Consider the following 19,849-nt stretch of genomic DNA (forward strand, 5'->3'; position numbering starts at 1 on the left):
AACAGAAGTTAGAAGTCTCTCTAAGCTAAAAATCTAGTTCTGATTTTATTTTTTAAATAACTGGAGTGGTTTTTTTTTAAAGTAGGATTTTATTGCACTGAGAAACTTAAACTCTGTTGTTGCTACCCATATAATAAGTGAATTATTTTTCTTTTTCCCCAGTGGTTCTTGGCAAATTTCTCATACCAAGAAGCTCTGTCAGATACCCAAGTTGCCATAGTTAATATCTTGTCATCAACGTCTGGTAAGTTTTATTTACACCACCAGATGTGCACTACAACACTGTTTATAACATAGAAATCTCATTGCAATGGGTTGGTGTAACATTTTTACCTGTGGATTTGACCTAAAGGCATTGAATATGTATGTTTAGAAAATTCATTTTGTATTTGCAGAGGTTTTTTAGAGTACCTTCATATTTCCCCTGCTTTTTATGTGTGTACTTCTGCAGCTACCTCTGTATATTAAAGAAATGTATTTGGAGTATAATAGCTTTGAAGCTGTGTAGTTTTCTGAGCAAACTACTGGCAAAACTTGGTTGTATAAACTCCTCTGAATTTCTCTTGCAGGGCTTTTTACATTAATCTTAGCTGCAGTCTTTCCCAGCAACAGTGGAGATCGGTTTACCCTGTCCAAATTATTAGCTGTTATTTTAAGGTAAGACAATGGGAGGGAACATTTGGTCCAAAACTCCCTGGTACAGTGAGAGGACAACTGTACCAGCTGTGACAATCTGTGACAATAAATGATACTCATCACTTTTTCAAAATCCTTGTTTCACAGATGAATTGAGCAACTGAATTAAGGATTCTTAAATGCTTCATATCACGAACCATTTCCAAATATCATTCTCCTGTAGGAAATTAGATTAATTTCGGTTGGAAATAGATGAACTTATTTTCTTGTGGTTTATTTGTGGTTTGTTTTAGCTTTGTGTAATGGTGAAAAAGTTTGACACTCAGTGTTGTCAGCCTGTTTCATTAAATGCCTGGAGCATTGTTCTGGGAATTTAAAGGTGGGGTTGGTTGGTTTTAATTTGGGATCATGCCTTAGCAGTTGAGAGCTTCTTTTGACTTTCCAGAAGTGGGTTTTGGTTAACTAAAAATGCCAAAAGATAGAACTGTATATTTGTTTTTCTCTTTCTTTTATCTGTTTTTGTAAAGAAATTATTGAGTTCAAGCAATGTTTTGCATTTCTTCTTTTTTTGCTAGCATTGGTGGTGTGGTACTTGTTAACCTTTCTGGATCTGAAAAATCTGCTGGAAAAGATACAATAGGTATTTACTTATGGGTTTTAATCCTGGAATATGCAGTGATCAGTACCATCTTTTGACACTACAAAGTAGTCATATAACAAGATCTGTATCTCTTATTCATGTAACATTTCACAATCTGGCTTTTTAGTTTCAACTTCTAAAACATGCCATTTATGATAAATTTTCACTCTATGCATATATTGGGAAAGTATTTCTATTTTAGAGCTTTTTCCATTTTCCCATGTTTTTCATTTAGTAATGGATTCTAATCAACAGAAGTTTAGGAGAGTTGATCCTACTGTACGTAACATGTTCAGCATATCTCAAGGGAGTATTTTTTCCATTTTTCCAGGTTCCATTTGGTCTCTTGTAGGAGCAATGCTGTATGCTGTCTACATAGTCATGATAAAAAGGAAAGTAGATAGAGAAGATAAACTTGACATACCAATGTTCTTTGGTAAGACCAAAAGTAACTATCTCTGTTGAAAGCTTTAATTCAATGTGTGATTAAATCATATGCTTTCAGGCACTGAACTTTGTCTGAGTGGTAAAGGGGCTTAGAAAAGCCAAGGAAGTAGAGAAATCCTCTTACTCCCACGATTATGAGTCCTTTAGAGACTGCTTGTGTGAATTGTTTCTTGTTTAGAGCTTTAACAAGGAGAGGAACTTCCTGTAGGTATGCAGACAGCCCCACTGACTTAATGAGATTTCTTAATTTTTATTTTCTTTTCAATTTCAAACCTGTAAATATCTGATGCAAATTTAGTTTGTGAATTTCAGGTTGAGTTTCTTACATTTGTTTCCTTTGCAACATTTCAAATATTGCTTCCTGGCTGCTTTTCTATATGCATCTATAGAATAGTCAAAATAGCAGATTTTAGCTGAGATTTTGGTTATGTTGAAGAAAATTTATTATGATTTACTTAATACTGTTTTTATATCCAGGTTTTGTAGGACTGTTTAATCTGTTGCTGCTGTGGCCAGGGTTCTTCCTGCTTCACTATACTGGGTTTGAAGCATTTGAGTTTCCTAATAAACTGATATGGATGTGCATTGTCATAAATGGCCTTATTGGAACAGTTTTGTCAGAGTTCCTCTGGCTGTGGTATGTACTCCATACATTGAATATATTTGACATGAATTATCTTTCCTATGTTAAGATGTAGAATTGTCTAGGTTGGGCTTTGTGCCCTTTTCTTTTTCCTGTTTTTCCTGTCCACATGTGCAGTTTCACCATTGTGTCACAACGTCCTGTTAAGACAACAGCTGACTTTAGAAATTAGCTGATGTGTGCTTGCAGTAATTAAAATTCTGTGTGCTTTACTTATTCTAGAATTAACATTTGACTTTAAAGAGGCTCTGTGCTACAGAGTTGAATTAACATTAAAGATGCTCTGTGCTACAGAGTTGCAGTAGCAGAAGTAGAGGATGAATTCTGTTGTAACAGTTCTGTGGCAATACTGCAACAAAAGATCGAGGTGGAGTAGATGGAGTTCAACAAAAACGTTTTTTTTTTTTAGGGGATGTGGATTTTTGTTTGTTTTTTCAAGTTTAAAGTTATGTATGAATTTTACTAATTTTTTGTTTATTGACAAACTTTTACACCAGTCCTAGGTGTAAATGCATTGTAGCCTATATTCCTTGGCAATTGAACTGGTTTGTTGATAGAATATTTTTGTGATGTTAATGCCATCCTGGAAGATTAAACTGCAGCTCAGTATCAGTGTCAGGTTAAGTGTACTTTTAATGTAGGCAAAATAACAAACAAACACATAAATCTCTCAAACCTCAAACATTGTCTCTCCAAAATCAAGTACTAGCATAGGGTTAAGTACATGGGTGTGCACAGACTTTTTACATACATGATATTTGTTTAATTACTCAGAATGATATTCCAGTCAATTTAAGAGCTAGTTTTACTTCCAGTTTCTTTTCCCTAGAGTTTTGGAGTAATTACAGAGTTTGTGCTGATATCATTCTTTACCAGTCCAGTGTGCCACTAGGATAGTCTTCTTTAATTTTTTTCGTAGTAAATAATATAATTTAACCTACTTGTTTACTCCACCCAAGCACATATTACCAACTACATAATGTAGGGATAGATGTGACTCTTTGTGTTTTTTTTTTTAACTTTCTGATAAATTTTTATTGGCTTCTGTACCATTTATGCATTTACAGTTTTCTGTGGACAGGTTGGTTGTAATTCAGAAGCACTCTCTTATGCTCTAGAGAATCAGGGTATGGAAACAAAATGCAGATTTTTCTAGATGAAGTTAGCACATGTGAAATAGGGAAATTTCCATCATCTCAGAAGATTGGTATGGGAATTAAACCTCAGCCCAGAAGACATGCATTGCCTAGTTAAGAATTCTGTACACTTTCACAGATTTATGATGGAGTGTGATGGTGTGAGTTAATTTTTGATTATTAAACAGTAACTAACAGTTCATCAAATGTCTTCCTCTTTGATGTATTACTTTGGTTGTCTTTTAACTTTTAAGTAAGACCTCATTATTATAGTTATTATTTATTGTCATTAAATTGTATAATTGTTATGATTTTATTGTCTTTTAGGGGCTGCTTTCTTACCTCATCACTGATAGGCACACTTGCCCTAAGCCTTACAATACCTCTGTCCATAATAGCTGACATGTGCATGCAAAAGGTAAGATACCACTAAATTTTGATCATTGTTTACAGAATTTCCTCTAATTAAATTCTTTTAGGCTTGTACTTGTTTATTTGGTACAAGAAAATAGTTGAGTTTTGCATTTGGAATGTTTCCAGCCAAAAAGAGGCTTTGCTGTTCAGTGTTTTTGCCAGCAAAGTGTAATGAGTACCTTTAGACTTCTGAAACTTTGTGCACGTAAAAATGAAGTTAAAAACCCCAAACATAACTTTTATGTTGCTTTTACTTCATGTCAGTGTGGATTTTGGAAAATAAGTCAGAAAAATAAAAGGATAAATATAAAAAAAGTCAAAAAGAGTCAGATCCTGAATAAATACTTCTGTAATGAACATGTGATAGGCAGTATATTTTGTGTTAGTCTTACCTGCATATTCCAGCATGGAAACAGAGCAAACACTGCAGTGGTTCCAACAATAATAAAGCATTTGTTGGTAAGACAGTTGTATTTGTGTTGCTCTTAAAACATCCACAATGCACACTTGAGATATAGATTGTTATGGGATGGTAAATAACTTATGATAACTGTAAAAGAAACAAGGAATAAAACATCTGTAGACTCCTCCCTCAAAACTCACTTCCATGAGGTCAATACATGGGAGCTAATGCTGGTAGTAAAAATTAAGAATTTTATATGTAGGTTTGTGTGTCAGTACACATTTTAGATATACACAGATGTGTGTGTATGTGCCAATGTAATACCAATGTATTAACATTGGTAGAGGTGTATATTATAGTTACATATTTCAATATATGAAAATTTTAGGTTGTCTTCTGAAGTGATTCATCTAAACTTCCTTCTGGGATGCACTGAAAAATGGACTATACTTTTCTAATTCCCAGTAAACAGTCTAATCTCTAGACTTTTTATTCTGAATAAACACAGAGTCCAGTTCTTGTAAAATTAATTTATTCTTCATGTACTAGTGCAACATGGAGGCATTTCAAATAGCAGAAACATCTCCCAAGCTCTGTTGGATGACTTTCAGCTGACATTGGTAACAAAAGGGCAAATTACCTTTTTAACTCATGTTGTGGGAAGTAATCCTTTCTGTATTACATTTTCTAAAATAAATTACTAGTACTAGAGGCACAAGTGAGGGACCCTGATTAAAGGCAAAGTGCTGCAGACTTTGAAGTTTTTTGGACAGGTGTATTTGTGCAAGTCTGTCTCTGTCATACAGACATCAGAATATCCTAAACCAGGCCCTGTGCTCACTGAAGTCTCAGGTGTCCACATCTCAGATAACCTGACAGAAATTTTAGCTGCCCTGCCTCAGGCCAGCCTTGTGTTTACTTAAAAGAACCCTGCACAAGAATGCCACTGGCATGGCTAATAATCATAGAATCATAGAAGGTGCTGAGCTGGAAGGGGACCCATCAGGATCACCCAGTCCAGCTCCTGGCCCTCCCAGGACATCCCAAGAATCACACCATGTAGTGTAAAGATTAAAATATCAATACATGCAGCCTTCATAAGACTGTCATGGGGTGGTAATTATACAATATTCATAATTACTAACTTTCTGGGTATTTATTTTTCTGTAATTTTGTAACATAAATCTGAATCTTAGGAAATTACAACCAGGTTTCTAATGACTAATTCCTTTTGGCAACTTACGTGTTCTGAATTTCATTAGAAATCAGTTGGGAAACAAAGGGTTTAACAAATGCAGTTGATGAGGTCTTTGAGGAGGATCATCAGTGCCAGGTGCCAAAGCTGAATCTGTTTTCTCCAAAGTCTTCAGCTTTGGATCCTCTTTCCACACGGGGGGGCTGTGCCCACGGCTCATGGCTCTGTCATCCTGAGAGGCAGGTCCCAGGCTCTTCCTGTCCTTGTGCCCTTGGTTTGGAGTTCCAGAACCATGGAATTCCAACCACTTTGGGTTGGAGTAGGATTTATGGATCACTGCTTTCCAACCCATGGAAGGTCTAGGAGACTTTCTCCTTGGCACCAGAAACACAAGTAAAAACCTAAACCTGAGACTATTTGGAAATAACAGTCTTCATTCAGCTCCCAGTGCAAACAGAATTTTCCATTGTTAAGAATTAATCAGTGGGAACAGGTTATGCAGTTCTTAGAAGAAGCAATAACTATAGAAATTGTACAAAATAACTCACACTGTTTGAAAGAACTCAAACTGCATCTCAAACTTACAATAATAATCATTCCAAATATACAGCATGTCAATTATTTTTTGAGCTATCTAGTGAATGATGTTTGTGTTTCAATTCCAGGTGCAGTTTTCCTGGTTATTTTTTGCAGGAGCAGTACCTGTATTTTTTTCATTTTTCATTGCAACTCTCTTGTGTCACTATAACAACTGGGATCCAGTGATGGTGGGAATCAGAAGAATTTTTGCCTTTATTTGTAGAAAACATCGAATTCAGAGGTAGGGCAGTCACAAACTATAATCCTGTTTCTTTAGCCTTTCCCATATCCTATAATCCTATAGTATTTTATAAGCCACAATACTCATCCTCTGTTTATTTTTACCTGATTTTATATTCAGGTGTACTAATTTCTTAATAGCAGTAGTTGCCAATCCATTCATACAATTAACCTATGTAATGCTCAGAAAATGGAAAGATGTGAAATCTGCTTACCTTTTAAAATAAGTTTCCTAGTGCTTGTCACAATTTTTTCCCTTAATGCATCTGTAATAATTTCTGTACCCAGCACATGCAGTGAAAATTGTGCAAATTTGAGTACACTTGATAAATTTAAGGAGTCTTTGCATGGTTTTAATGGCTAAAATTCAAACAGCTGCATATTTGGTCCCTTATGTTGGCTTCATAACACTCAATTTAATATTCCTGTATGACTTGAAATAAATGTGTTTCTTTTAAGAATGCCAGAAGAGAGTGAGCAGTGTGAAAGCCTCATCCCTATGCATAGTGTTTCACAGGATGGAGATGGCTGCTGTTCATAGACAAAAGGTAAACCTTTAATAAACCTCAAACAATGCACAGAAATTTGAGGTTTGGTTTTCATGGTGGCATTTGTGTTATGCAAGGACACGTTTTTAAGGAGCATGCAGTCAGTCTTGTTCTATATTGATGGACAGAGTTTGAAAGTGTATCTTCAAAGTTATGATTACTACTTGTTGCCAAGCATTATTCTCACAGTTCTTGGTCAATGGTTTTGAAATATAGTTTTTTACTAAAGAGTATTACAAAGTTCATCCAAAACTGGATGTGAGTTAATACACCAGAAAAGCCATACAACTTCTTGGCATGGGTGATGTGTTTGGAAGACATCTGAAGTAATTAATTCACTCTTTAGTGTGTTGGGGTTTCAGTTTGGGCTGCTGCAGCCCATGAAACACAGCACCATTCAGGGAAGTTTAAAGATCACCAGACTTTATCATTACTGGTCCAGAAAGTGGAAAGGAGCCCTTGTGTTTGTGGATGATAAGAATTAAGTTGGGAAATTCCATTAAGTATTAGGCTAAATATTTCTCATTATAAGCATAGGGAAAGTAGACTGGAATAGCTAAAGAGTTTGCAAAATATCCCACTTTTAAGAGGAGGTTGCACAAATCTCTAAAAGGAACATTACATGGTTTGTCAGTACTGGCCTGGAGCATTAAAGCAGACAAAGTTTAGAGCTCTCCTAGCCCTGTGCTTCAGGGTTTTCAATAATGTGTGCAGAATTACACGAGAAGTATATTTTTATTTTCCAACATTGCTTAAATCTAATAATGAAATTAAAAATATCCTAACCAAAACAGTAATTGTGATGTCTTAAGACATGGACTTATTCCTTTGTTAGTAAGATGGAAACAAATATTTATGGTAATTTCTCTTTTGTAATCCTGAGTTATGTACCTCTGATAATTTTTTTCTTCTTCTTCTTAGTTTAAAAATGGAATGATGCCCAGCGAAGAGACAATCTTCTGGAAAAGTCCCTAAGGAATCATGTTTCAGTGCCTATTCTGAATTTGTAGTAAAAATAGAAGTTTCAGTTCTTTTGAAACTCTAAACTTTTTCTCTTTCTTGCTTTCATCTGATTTTATAAATGAACAGATCTACTACATGCCTGTCACCATGGGAGTCTTAGTCCATCTGAGCAACCAACCTGCCTTATAACACTTGAGCTGGTGACATTACTTGACAAAATCAAGAAAGCAAATGCTGTTAAGTGATTTATTTCTTTTTTAAGTCACAATTTTGTTAAATGCTGGACAATATTATTTTTAAAAGATACTTTAAAGTGAGTTATGTAAATAAGTTTGCAGGTCATCAAGTCTTACAGGCTTTCAGATGAAAAGCTAAATAGATATGTTACCTGTAGTAGGTACAAATTAAATTTTTTATGTTGTATAAACTATTTGCATATTAATAGATTAAAATAGAAAAATAATTTATTAAGTGCATTCCTATAATTCCTGAGGCAGGATCTTTGTATGGTCCTGGAACACTACATATACAATGTCCTAGGCCATTTTGAGTAGCCTTGTCATGGCAATGGGTGCTGATGTTTAAAAATCAAAAAAACTGCCCAACAATCAGGAATGCTTAAAATTTCAGTGAATAGTTAAATATTTCTAATTACAATACATTTGGGTGTACATTCTTATACATGGTTTAAAACAGACTGGTTCTGTAACCCATTCTCAGTCCCAGTTGTCTCTCAGACATGGAAATTTTAAGGTGTAGCTGCCACATTGTGAAAGAGATCAAATTAATTGTGGAAGTTTTCAATCAGTGGGTTGGCACTACACTAATCTGCTAAGCAATATGAAGAGGAAAGGTTGTTTGCATTGATTTTTCTTTCCCCCCAGCTGTATTAATAAATTTATTCTAAAACTGATAATTATCTTCCTTCCACTGCAGTGTTTAATCCTTTTGAATCCAGAGAAGCTATTATAATTATATTCAAGAATATTTGAAATTAGTCAATGCTATTTTTCAGCTCCTGGCCTATAAGACACTTAGATCAAAGTTAATTTTGGCTTTTGATGGATTTGAGTTTTTTATAATGAATGTAAGATGGATTTTTAGCCAAGAGTATTTTCTTCCACATAACAAGATTAATAATAATGTAGGGTATTTCTACTGTCCCTCCACACAAATACAGAAGGATGACATAGCAGAAATGCCTCTTCATGTTTTGGCACTCAGTAATAATCCTTCCAAAAGCAATTTTGGTGTTTTGGTAATATAACTATTATTTAAGAGGGAAAGCAGGAAAGCAACATGCTTAAGCTCTACATTTATAGAAGAATTTGAGCCAGCAGCTGGAATTTAATATAAGAAATGTGTGTAGAGTAGGAAGACAAAATGAACCTGGGGCTATTCTGTTCAAGTATTTAACCTTTATCAGGTTTTTCCTTCTTGTTTTTAATACTGGATTGCACTACAAACTTTGGTGATCTGAGGCATGTCCTTAAGATGAGATAGTAAGTCCTTCCTGGACCCTAAACAAGAATTAAAAAATATCCAAAACCAACCACAACAAAATCACAAATCCAAAAGAGACAAGAAAGTCAATTAAATCACAGTTAAGTTTCCAAACCCCACAAGTAGAGGGGTCACAAATGCAGTATGTTGAACTAATTTTATTTTGGTCGAATTTTCAGGCATTTCTTGATCAGTGGAATTTCCTTAGGTTTTGGATTTTTCCTTCCAAATTATGACAAAATTAGAGGATGTTTGCTTTAACATTTTTTCAAAAAGTATTGTTAATGCCTACTTACAATAAAAAAAGGCTCTTTTCAGTTAATAAAATATTTCAGTGAGATGCTGCAGAATATTTGATACCAGGCATTAACTCCAAATTTGAATCAGCTGGGACTTATGGCATTTGTGCATTAAGCCTGGGAAAACCAAGTTTGCTTTCAGATGGCAGTGACAGTATTTGTAGCAAAATCTTCCATGACTGTTTTTTGCAATTGGTCACACAAACAGGATCGGATCTATAATGTCAAATATGCAGTTGCTATTTATATTTGCCCTTATGTTCATGGCTTAAAGTCAAAGATCATCATAGCCTCCCATGTATATGACTGTTAATTTTCATTATTCATTAGTTTGAGAGGTTAAGAAAAGAAGTACTAAGAAAATATTCTTCTGTCTCTGACCCTAGGAATGATGAAGAACATTCAGTACATTCAAAGTCAGGGCTATCCAAATGTTTTTCACGAAAATGTGTTATTTTTTTTTTTAAATAAGATATAAAATATTTTTATCTTCTGGCACTAGGTAGCTTAAGCTGTGTTTTTGCATTAAATTACAATTCTTTAAATAGTAGGAACAAAACAAACTGTCCTTGCTGAAAGGATTTTTAAACAGTGGTGCCCCTGTAGTTACAGGAAACGTGTTACAGTTTTAATTACAGAAGCTATGATATACAACATTGTTCCTGCATTTAATAGAATGTGATGGAGTTTTTTCTACAAAACCTTGTGATTTTTAGTACAATGATATTTTATAAATATAAATGTCTGATTTGAAATGTAAATTGCATAGCTCTCTAATGGATGCTTGGTAAATGCACAAGAGATTTAGCTTTGATTCTCAGGTACCTCTGATGCAATGGAGACGTGCTGGGTTTTTCTTCCCTGTGACACAACTGGAATGTGAAGGAGCTCTCTCATGAATGGCAATATACCCTGTGTAGTAGGGTATATTGTCATTGCTCTTATTGTTTCAATTTGGGAATGGTTTCATTCTGACTTACTTCTTGTAGGAACCACATATGCTTTAGAAAAATAATGTCGAGCATTTCTTTGATTGTCACCCACTGGTTAAGGAACAGTGATTTCCCAGGCCTGCAAAATGGGGAATGAATACTATGTGTTACTCTGTCAAACAGTTGAACTCATTCCTGTAATCCTTTGAGACAACCAACAATTTCTTCTGTGTGTGCAATTGAGGTTTTAGGGCTGTTTGGTTTTTATATATGAAGGAAATTATGATAATTTGCCAAAAGCAAATGCTACAGAGCATGCCTTTGCTTTTAGGGTTTTGGTGAGTCTTGCCTAGTTTGATAAGCAGTGTGCTGCACTTCAAAAGCAGAAAAGAATTTCAGTTTTTCTGGCCACTTCATGTTGGGTTTCAGTCACACTGAAAATGTGTTCCCTACAAGGGGCTGCTGCAGATGTAGTGCTGGTTCAGCAAGGGTTGGAAATGCCACCTCTGTAACCAAGTCTGGGCCACATGAGTGCTCCTGAAGGCACTGAGGGCTTGCTCTTTGGCTTTCCCAGTCTTCACTGCATCCTGCTCCTTGGCTTCTGGCCTCTGGGAATGCCTGAAAGGGCTGGGGGCTGTAGGACAGGACTGGTCTGGCTGGCTGCAGGGATTGCTCACAGGCTCAGAAGCTGGAGGCTGAGGCACAGCCTGGCTGTCCCTCTGGGTATTTGTGGAAATGGGGTGTTGAGCAGGGCTGGTGTTCAACCCTGCAGGGAACTGCAGGTGATTCTTGGTCTATTCATGGCAGACCTCCTTGGAATGTACTAACAGAAACAGGAGGGCTTGCAAATTGCTTTTCTTGGTGTGTGATGCTGTATTTTGTCATTCCTGTCACAATGCTCCTGCCTAGGTACTGCTATTCACAGCTGTGATGGCTTTAAATAAGGTGGCAAAACAATTTCTTTATAATTCTTGGTTCTATTTCTCTTAATGTTGAATGTTGTCTTTCCTATTCTCTACTGAAGATCCTCCTATCTTAGGGAAATTGTTACTGAGCTAAACTGAGCTCTCAGACGATGGGGAAAACCAGTAAAATTGTGGAGATAGGCTGAGTTTATGGACACACTTTGAATTTCATATGGAAATAGACCTCAGAAAGGCAGAGTGTAAATGAAGTGAAGAACTGGCATGCTCAAAAATCAAGATACAAACTGATGTTAATATCACAGTGTTGGGTTATATGGCTAACTGTAGGATGGTACTTTGAATCAGTTTCCTTTACTTGGCATAAGTTTTAAGTTACCATTTCTGTTCTGGCTGTCACATGTAGCCTGTGTTTTAATAGTTATAATTCCAGTAGCATTTATGTGATTCATAAACTGTTGTTATGCATTTTTCCCTCCCTAATCCACAATTTCATTAATGTTGTATTTTGTTTTACATGATCATTTCAGGGCATGATTTCTCAGGGAAATATGGATGATACCATATGTTGTGAGAGCCAATAACTAATTCCTGCTTTTAAAATCGTTACAAACATTTCCAGGTTTCACTCAAACATTTCACATCATGTAACTTCCATGTTGAATTTCCTTAGGCTTATCAGGTAAATCATGATGAGAATGTTAAGAGCATTTAAAGATGTCAATAAATTTTACTCTGCCCAACACTTTGTTACTTTTTGGAGAAACATCCATTCTAAGGTAATGAAATGTGTGTGATTTTCTACTTAATTGTGCTCTTTGCCATAGAAATGGATAGTTACTCTGCTGATTTTGAAGCTGCACTTCTGGCATGACAGTGACATTAACTTTTAGGGTTAGGCAGTGCTGTAATAACACATAATCTGATTCTGCGATAGATCAGTATAAATCTCTAACATAAATATATTAATTTTTATCATTAAATTTTTAAAAAGTCTCATCACTTTGGGGGATGTTGTTTGTTTTTCCAGTAAAGTTACTTTGGCCAGAATGGGATCTGATCCAAAGCCCACAAGAGTCATAGACAGCATTAATAAAGTAAAACTTTATTGAAAAGAGCTCTGCAGTCAGGTTGACCTTTATGCCTTTGCAGTATTTCTGTCTGCAGCATGTACTTGGAGTGGTTTGCTTTAAGACCTCAGTAATATAAAGGAGGAGTTTTAGTGCTGGTAAAGATGGTAAACACACTACTGTTACTGTTCACAAATGATATTTCCACATAGCCCGTATGCAACTCTAATTATTTAGAAGGTGAATTTGTCTTGCTAAGTGACTTTTGTCTAAAATCAGCAGCATGAGAAATATTAACCCCTGCACTTTGCTGTACACTTCTTTTGTCATAGTGAGAACATGTGATCATAGTCATCAGCCTTGAGCACCAGCTTCCTCTTGATGATTTCTGCTTTGACATTTCCATTTCCATGCCCTGTTGCATTCATTGCAAAGTGAATTTCCTCTCTAGGTAAAGCCAGCGTAATTGTATTTTGACTGCCCTAGTCCTCTGTGGTGTTAGAAATCTGACATAAAATATAAATCTGACATGTGTTGTGACTACTTAGAGATTTGTGTTCTCACTCTTGTCATTACATCTGGTGTTAGTAGGTAACCAGACTTTTTCTGGATATGCCTGTCATGATGTGGAATGCATCCACAATTCCATCTGGCTTTCACTTCCTACTTTTAAAAAGCATAAAGGGCTTTTCTCTGAGGATTTTTGTAGAAAGCAGCTGTTTAGTTCCACAAGTTCAGAGTCCTTTAACTGCATCTCAGTTTATGAAGTTGCATCCAATATTCACTTTCTTTTATTAATGAACTTCTTAAGGTTTTTTCAGGAAAGGTCCTCAAATTTTCTTTATGTTCCACAGAAGAAATATGCCTGGAAACTGAAATGGCCTCAGAAATAAAAATTCAGGGGTGTTTATTCTTTAGTTTTTCACATATGTTCCTGAGTTTTTGTACCCACTTTTTTTTTTTTTTTTTTTTTTAAGAAATCCAACCACATAAAACCAATGAAACCACCATACTTATCAAGCTGAGGGGAATTAGCCATTTAGCACAGAACTAGTTTTATATTATATACAAATGATTGTATTTTTATCAATGATACCAGTCAATGTGTTACTGATGTGGTCAGTCCACAAGTCTTCCTTGTCTGAGTCACAGGTGATGCTTCTCTTCTATGTAAATCTGACCTCTTGCATACCAATTAAGTTAGTTCCACTGCCAGTATGAGTAATTTCTAAAATACTTTAGAATCTACTTTTTCCTCTAGCTAAGGGGACAGCAAAGGCTTTCTAACCAATGTCACTTTCCTGTTGAAGAAGAAGAAAAAAAACCTAAAAAAATGTAAGACAGAAATGTTAATTAAAAATCAAGAATATTAGTAGGAAAGTAGGAAGCATATGCTGTAAAATCGTTGGGGTCATTTCTTGCATAGCCCAATTCCACATAGGCAGTAGTTTATTGGATTGATCTCTGGTTGGGTATTTTAAATAATCATTTCATATTGAAGCTGAAGGTTTAAATTAAGCCCTGTGATTGTTAAAAAAATCATGGAAAAAAAAATTATAATTGGAGAGTTAGGAGGTACTTTTTGTTTGTGGTTTGGTTATTTTGAAGTCCATCCAATGCAGTTACAAAGGAATGCTCTGTGAATTGGCACTCATGAGAGGCTGTTTACACAAGGCTACATGGAAAGTACAGCCAGGTGTTGGAGCTGACATTACCTGCATGGAATTAGAGAAATGTACTAAGTATGAGGTACAACTTCAGCATTGTAGAGCTGAAGGGACGTTTGTAATTATTTAAAATTCATGTAAGGTCTCTTTGGAGTAGATACTAGTAAAACAAAACTGGTTTGGAAACCTTGATTTCTGAAACCCCTGACACCTGAGTGCAATAAAAGATGCACAAAACCAGTTGTAGTTTTGGTGGTTGTTCTGGTGTTGCATTTTGGACTGACTTTCAGGGAATTCTCAGTTACACTTTTAAAGGGGAAGCTGCTTTAAGTGAAGAGCTTTCACCTGAAGAAAACTTTTTTTTTTTCCCCCTGAAGTCTGTACAGTTTGCTGATAATTCAGATGTTCTGGGAGCACAGCAAGTTCCAGATATCCAAGTATCCTCTATGAAACATCTTTATGCATCATCTTTTAGCCATTTTCCTTGTGAAAGCAGAACCTGAATTGCTGATGTGTATTGCATTTGCACTTGAAAACCTGATTTCAGAGTGTGTTAAACCTTGATCTATTTTTGATAAAAAAGAAATGTAGCATTTTAATCTAATTTCCATTTAATGGCAAGGATATTCATGCAGAGAAAAACATATATCAGGGTTTGATGCAGTGATTTTTAAGCCAAGAAAACAGCAGGATGGCAGTGGTAAATCTGAAATGGAGATGCATATCTCTTCAGAAAATCTGGTTTCCTCCTGCCCTTTTTATACCAAACTGTGTCTCCATTATTTCAGGATAATGCAGCTGAAGCAAGAACCAGAGCTTTTATCCTTTTGTTCTCTGAAAGTGAACACTGGCTTTTGCCTGGGGTGTCTTTGTCCTGTCACTTCATTTTCTGATGGGAGGTCAGTTAAATAAAAAATATAGAATAAGTATTTTTAATTAAAATCAGATTTAAGCTATTAATTATTTTGAAATTCTCTATATTAGTAGAGATCTAATGAATGGAAATTGAAGTCCTATATTGCAAATACTGAACAGTGCTTATATATTTTTAACAAAACCAGTATATATATGAATATTTGAAACATGCATGAAGGTGGAAATTGGAAGATTGTTTTTATGTTAAAAGGTTTATAAATTGAAATTCTCGATATCAAGTACCAAAACCCTATAAAAGGGCTAATGAAAAGAAAATGTAATGTATTCTGATTAACAGCCTGTGTAATACAATCAATGGGTGTGATGTTTTTGTTCTGTATTATATTTATTATATGTAAGTAAACAATAAAGATTATAAATCTTATTTTCTTAACAGGAATTGGTATTTGATTGGGGTTACTGCTTGGTGTGTTTTATATCATCAGTTAAGAAAAAATGGTCACCAGGGCTGGGGTTAAAAGTGAGTTTTGGGATGTCTCGTGTTACCTGGAGTCAGCCAGGATGTGGAAGGCTGTAATTTGGTGTCAGCTTGGTGTGAGTGCAGGTTTGGGCTGGGGCAGGGCTGATTTTCCTCCCCATGGCTGCTTTGGGGCTGGTTTGGGTCTGTGCTGAGCACGGGGTGCTAATGCAGAGATGTTTCTGCTGCTGCTGCCGCTGAGCGGGGCTTGCACAGAGCCAAGGCCTTGCTGCTTTTCCTGCTGCCACTCTGGGAGGAGTTTGGGGTGCACGGGAGGGGACACAGCCAGGATGGGGGACCAGGGCTGACCAGGGGACATTCCAGACCATGGGACAGCGTGCTCAGTACCTACAGTGGGGAAGGAAGTGCCGCTGTTGGGATGGATACACGACACACACGCACACTTGCATAGAGACAACAACAGCAGCTTCATTATTGCAAGTTGTTCTTAAGTTTTTATACCCTTAACAAAGTGTGATTTTAAGTCATTAGTTACATCAAAACAGCTCATTATATTCACTGGACACAGCAATAACTTACTGTGTTTTATTGGTGTAAAGTCATTAACATCAATAATTAATTGGTCAGAATTTACAACAAATTATTCAGGCTGCTCACTAGGGCATGTATCTTCTGCCAGTATCTTTTATGTGTTTATTTTATGAGTTTCCATGCTAATGGCTTTGCTTTCTTCTTTGCTATAGATAAACTCATATTTTATCAGTTTCTTCTGCTGCTAACTCAGTTTGGCTTGCAGACTAGCTGTTAAGCCCATCTACAGGAAGGAAGAAGAGGGGACATTGGGAGTGGAGGTGTTTGTGCTCCCAAGTCCCCATTGCGCTGGCAGGGCCCTGCTCTCCCGGGGATGGCTGAACGCCTGCCCGGCCCTGGGAGCAGGGAATTCACCCTCCGTTTGTTCCACGTGGCATTCCCTGTTTCCCTGCCTTAATCCCAGCCCACGGCACTGCTCGCTTTTACCCTTCCCCTTCCTCCCCGATGTCCCTCTGGGGCTGGGCTGTTCACTGGGATTAAAGCACCACAGTCCAACACCGATTTTTGGTGGGCCATTTCCACAGTCCAGCACCGATTTTTGGTGTGTTTCGGGTGGTTTTTATTGGCGAGCTCCTGAATGGCAAAGCGCGCACAGCCTGTGAGCAGCAGGGGGAGCTCCGGCCGTGCCCATCCCGCGGCTCCGGCTCAGCAATTATTGTGTAAGTGGTGAAAAGATAATTAATTTACCTGTTTATCATCGCTGATTCCCGCAGTTAGCCAGGGCTAGACATTGACCTTTCTTCTTGCAGCTGAACTTTCAGCGTCTTTAATAATTAAAACCTGGGGGATGATAGGCATTTACCTAAATAGTTCATCACAAAGAAAAAAAAAAAATTCCACCATAGGCTTTTCTGAGTTTTCTGGATTAACTACAGCTGAATTCTTTTTTACCGAGATCCTAAATGTTACTGCGCAGCTATAGCGAGATGCAACTCTTTACACTAAAACAAGGGGATACTTTCTTTGCCACTAATTAAGGAGTTCACCTCATATTCCCTGACGAGCAACAGGAATTCTGAAGCTCCAATAAAGAATTTGAAGCAACTTTACTTAGAAAGTTTCTTTATACTTTCAAAGGCAAGCTGGCACTAACAATGCTGTTCTTTCTGTGGTGTACTAACTGAATTCAACCAGGGCAGAACACTTTTTCTCTTTATAATGCCGCTATTAAAAGTGATCAGCTCAAGATTAGGAAGCTTGACAGGTCTGCAGTTTCTGCCGTCTCTCCCAGGACGACTCGCAGGAGGACAGATACAGCTTTGTCCACTAACAGCAAAGTTGAAATCCTTTAGGACACCACCTAGATATTGACCCAAGTTGCTTCGCTCTCTGCACCTTCACGGTCCGAGAGGATTTTGGTGCTCAGGGCGAGGGGTAACGAAGGCCCCCAGCATCTCTGCAGGCTCAGCACTCTGCTCCTCACGTCCAGACATCGCTCCAATTTCCCAGCTCTATATTGGCTCGTTGTTTTGGGGGTCTTTTCAGTACGTTTGCAGTAGTAGCCGCTCATGGCATGCTGGTCCTGAGGGATTTTTGCACGCTCCCCCTCCCAAGTCTCGTCCCTTCTCCTCACGGCCTGGGGAGGTCTCCGGCCTTCACTGTCTGGAGAGGAGCCATCAACGCAGCCCCGGCCGGGGCCTTTACTGATCCAAAAAAGAACCATTAACGACAAGGACTTGTAATTATCATAACAAACAGGTAGCACTTTAGCAGCAACAGCGGCCTGACTAGTGTTTGTAACCTTTTTCTCACAAAAAAAAAAAAAAAAAAAAAAATTGGCAGATTTTTTGTTTATAACACTAACCGATGGCTAGAATCCCAGTCATTGTGTGATTCCTCCCTTTTAAGTAGCAGAGATAAAGTAAAATATGGAATCATTTTTGGCAGGTTCTGCCAAAAAACCCATAAAAGCCTAAAATGCATCACTTCCTTAGGCTCTGTCAGTACTTGATGAGTTGTGCTGAGGGGACAGCTGGCTGCATAAATGGCTGGGGCAGGTGGTGACAGAGCCACAGGGAGGAGGTTTTGGAGGCTTTGATAGAGATCTGGGGGTCAGAACTTGTTTTGTGGTTTGGTTTTTCTGTTGTTTTGTGGATATTTGTTCGTTTGTTTTTCCTTATCCACAGCGTGAATCGATGTATTGTTATTCTGTTAGGCTAAGATCTAAACTGTCCTCTGTGATATCCTGACACCCGGTGCTTTTCTGTATACAAAGGAATCAGTCAGGCTCTCTGGATTGCTTTCAGTCTTTGGGATATAATTTGTTGACACATTATCTTGTTCTAGTCTGTATGCTCTTCAGTTTTAGGAGACACATTTCATACATGAAACTGCCACTTGCCAGAAGCTCAGTGTCACTTGCTACAAGGTGAGGTTTAAAGCTTCTCAGAAGGATGATTTAAATCCCATTTTCAGACTTCTTTTTCTATCAATAGTATGCATGTGGGAGACATTCTTGGGTTTTATTTAGATCTGCAACCCAAGTGTATTCCGTTTATATTGATTTTCAAAAACTTGGACAAAACTTAAGGTTTCTAAAGAAACAATAGTTTACTCTCACTTTCCCTTCCTCTTGCCCCCAGCCACTACTTCAAGATCATGTGAAAGAAAAGCTAGTTCTAGTTTGTGGCTTTGCAAGCTTTCAGGACTTTTTTTGGCAGTGTTGCCTAATGTGTTATAATTTGCTGGGAGATGAAAATCTTCATATCATAAAGATTCCTTAATTATCTAAAGAGCCTTTTCTTTGTGGGAATCTTCCAGTGGTGGGACATTTTCTAGGCTTCTTTGATTTAGCTGCTGGGGTCCTGCTGCTAATGGTGATAGAAAATTCATGATTACACTGCAGAGTGTGCATTTACACAGCACTAGAGAAGCTGCATAAACATAAAGGAACATTCTGTCTATCTGTAATAGTGTTCCCACTTAGAAAGAAGCTCATCTGCCAGCAGATCTACTTTTTTTTTTTTTAATCCCTTTGGAAGGAAAAAAAAAGTTTAGTTATAAGCAGATGGCTTTTGTGGCTGTGGTGTTGCAGGCAAACAGGAAAGTGAACCCATGAGAGAAAGGGAAATAAAGAGGAAATCTGAAGCAAGGACTGTGATGGATGGAGTTGGGTCTCGAGCACACCTCTCCCCAAGTCCTCCTTGCCTTTTTGTTTGTTTCCCTCCTCACAAAGGAATGTACAGAAAACACTTTTCACTAATTGAGAGGATGTCATTAGTTCATAGTATAAATATTTAAAATATTATGGGTATGTGTTAGTAATTTAACACATGTCTTTTGTTAAAAACACATTTTGACAAAAGTGCTGAGACTGACTTCTACCTCCCCTTTCACTGTTAGGTAAAAGCTGATACAGCTCCATCTGTCACTCTTTTTGCATGTGATGTTTTCCCCAGTACTTAAAAATGGAGTTGGATTCATTACTCTTCCTACAGGAATGTGTTGGCCATAGTGAGTTTCAAGTGTAGGAAGAGAAGCTCCTGGAAAATGTGTTCCTAGGGTAAAAGAGAAATATTTCTCACTGAAATATTTTTTCTCAAGGAAATGGTGATGGACTAAGCCAGTGTCCTCTGTGAGATGCAAAGGGGCAATCAGGACCAGCCTAACCTAGAGAAGAAAAGAACAATGGGATGATCTGTCAGGAGCTGATGGAGAGCCATGGAA

At 37.2% G+C, this 19,849-nt stretch overlaps 1 protein-coding gene across 4 annotated transcripts in view; it reads left to right on the forward strand.

The window, feature by feature from the left end:
• The window catches only part of SLC35F5 (solute carrier family 35 member F5), a 30,871-nt gene extending 15,333 nt beyond the window's left edge, over window positions 1–15,538 (forward strand). For all 4 annotated transcript variants that reach the window (XM_071435382.1, XM_071435385.1, XM_071435384.1 and 1 more), the window contains 9 exons: window positions 163–244; window positions 570–657; window positions 1,212–1,276; window positions 1,608–1,712; window positions 2,201–2,360; window positions 3,830–3,920; window positions 6,180–6,334; window positions 6,793–6,881; window positions 7,803–15,538. In XM_071435382.1, coding sequence (XP_071291483.1) covers window positions 163–244; window positions 570–657; window positions 1,212–1,276; window positions 1,608–1,712; window positions 2,201–2,360; window positions 3,830–3,920; window positions 6,180–6,334; window positions 6,793–6,874 — 828 coding nt within the window. In that variant the 3' untranslated portion in view covers window positions 6,875–6,881; window positions 7,803–15,538. The remainder of the gene's footprint in view (window positions 1–162; window positions 245–569; window positions 658–1,211; window positions 1,277–1,607; window positions 1,713–2,200; window positions 2,361–3,829; window positions 3,921–6,179; window positions 6,335–6,792; window positions 6,882–7,802) is intronic.
• The last annotated feature ends 4,311 nt before the right edge of the window (window positions 15,539–19,849 follow it).

This window comes from Agelaius tricolor, unplaced genomic scaffold (genome assembly GCF_023055355.1).
Source record: "Agelaius tricolor isolate 1412-34295 unplaced genomic scaffold, bAgeTri1.0.p SCAF_10, whole genome shotgun sequence".
Taxonomy (NCBI): Eukaryota; Metazoa; Chordata; class Aves; order Passeriformes; family Icteridae; genus Agelaius; species Agelaius tricolor.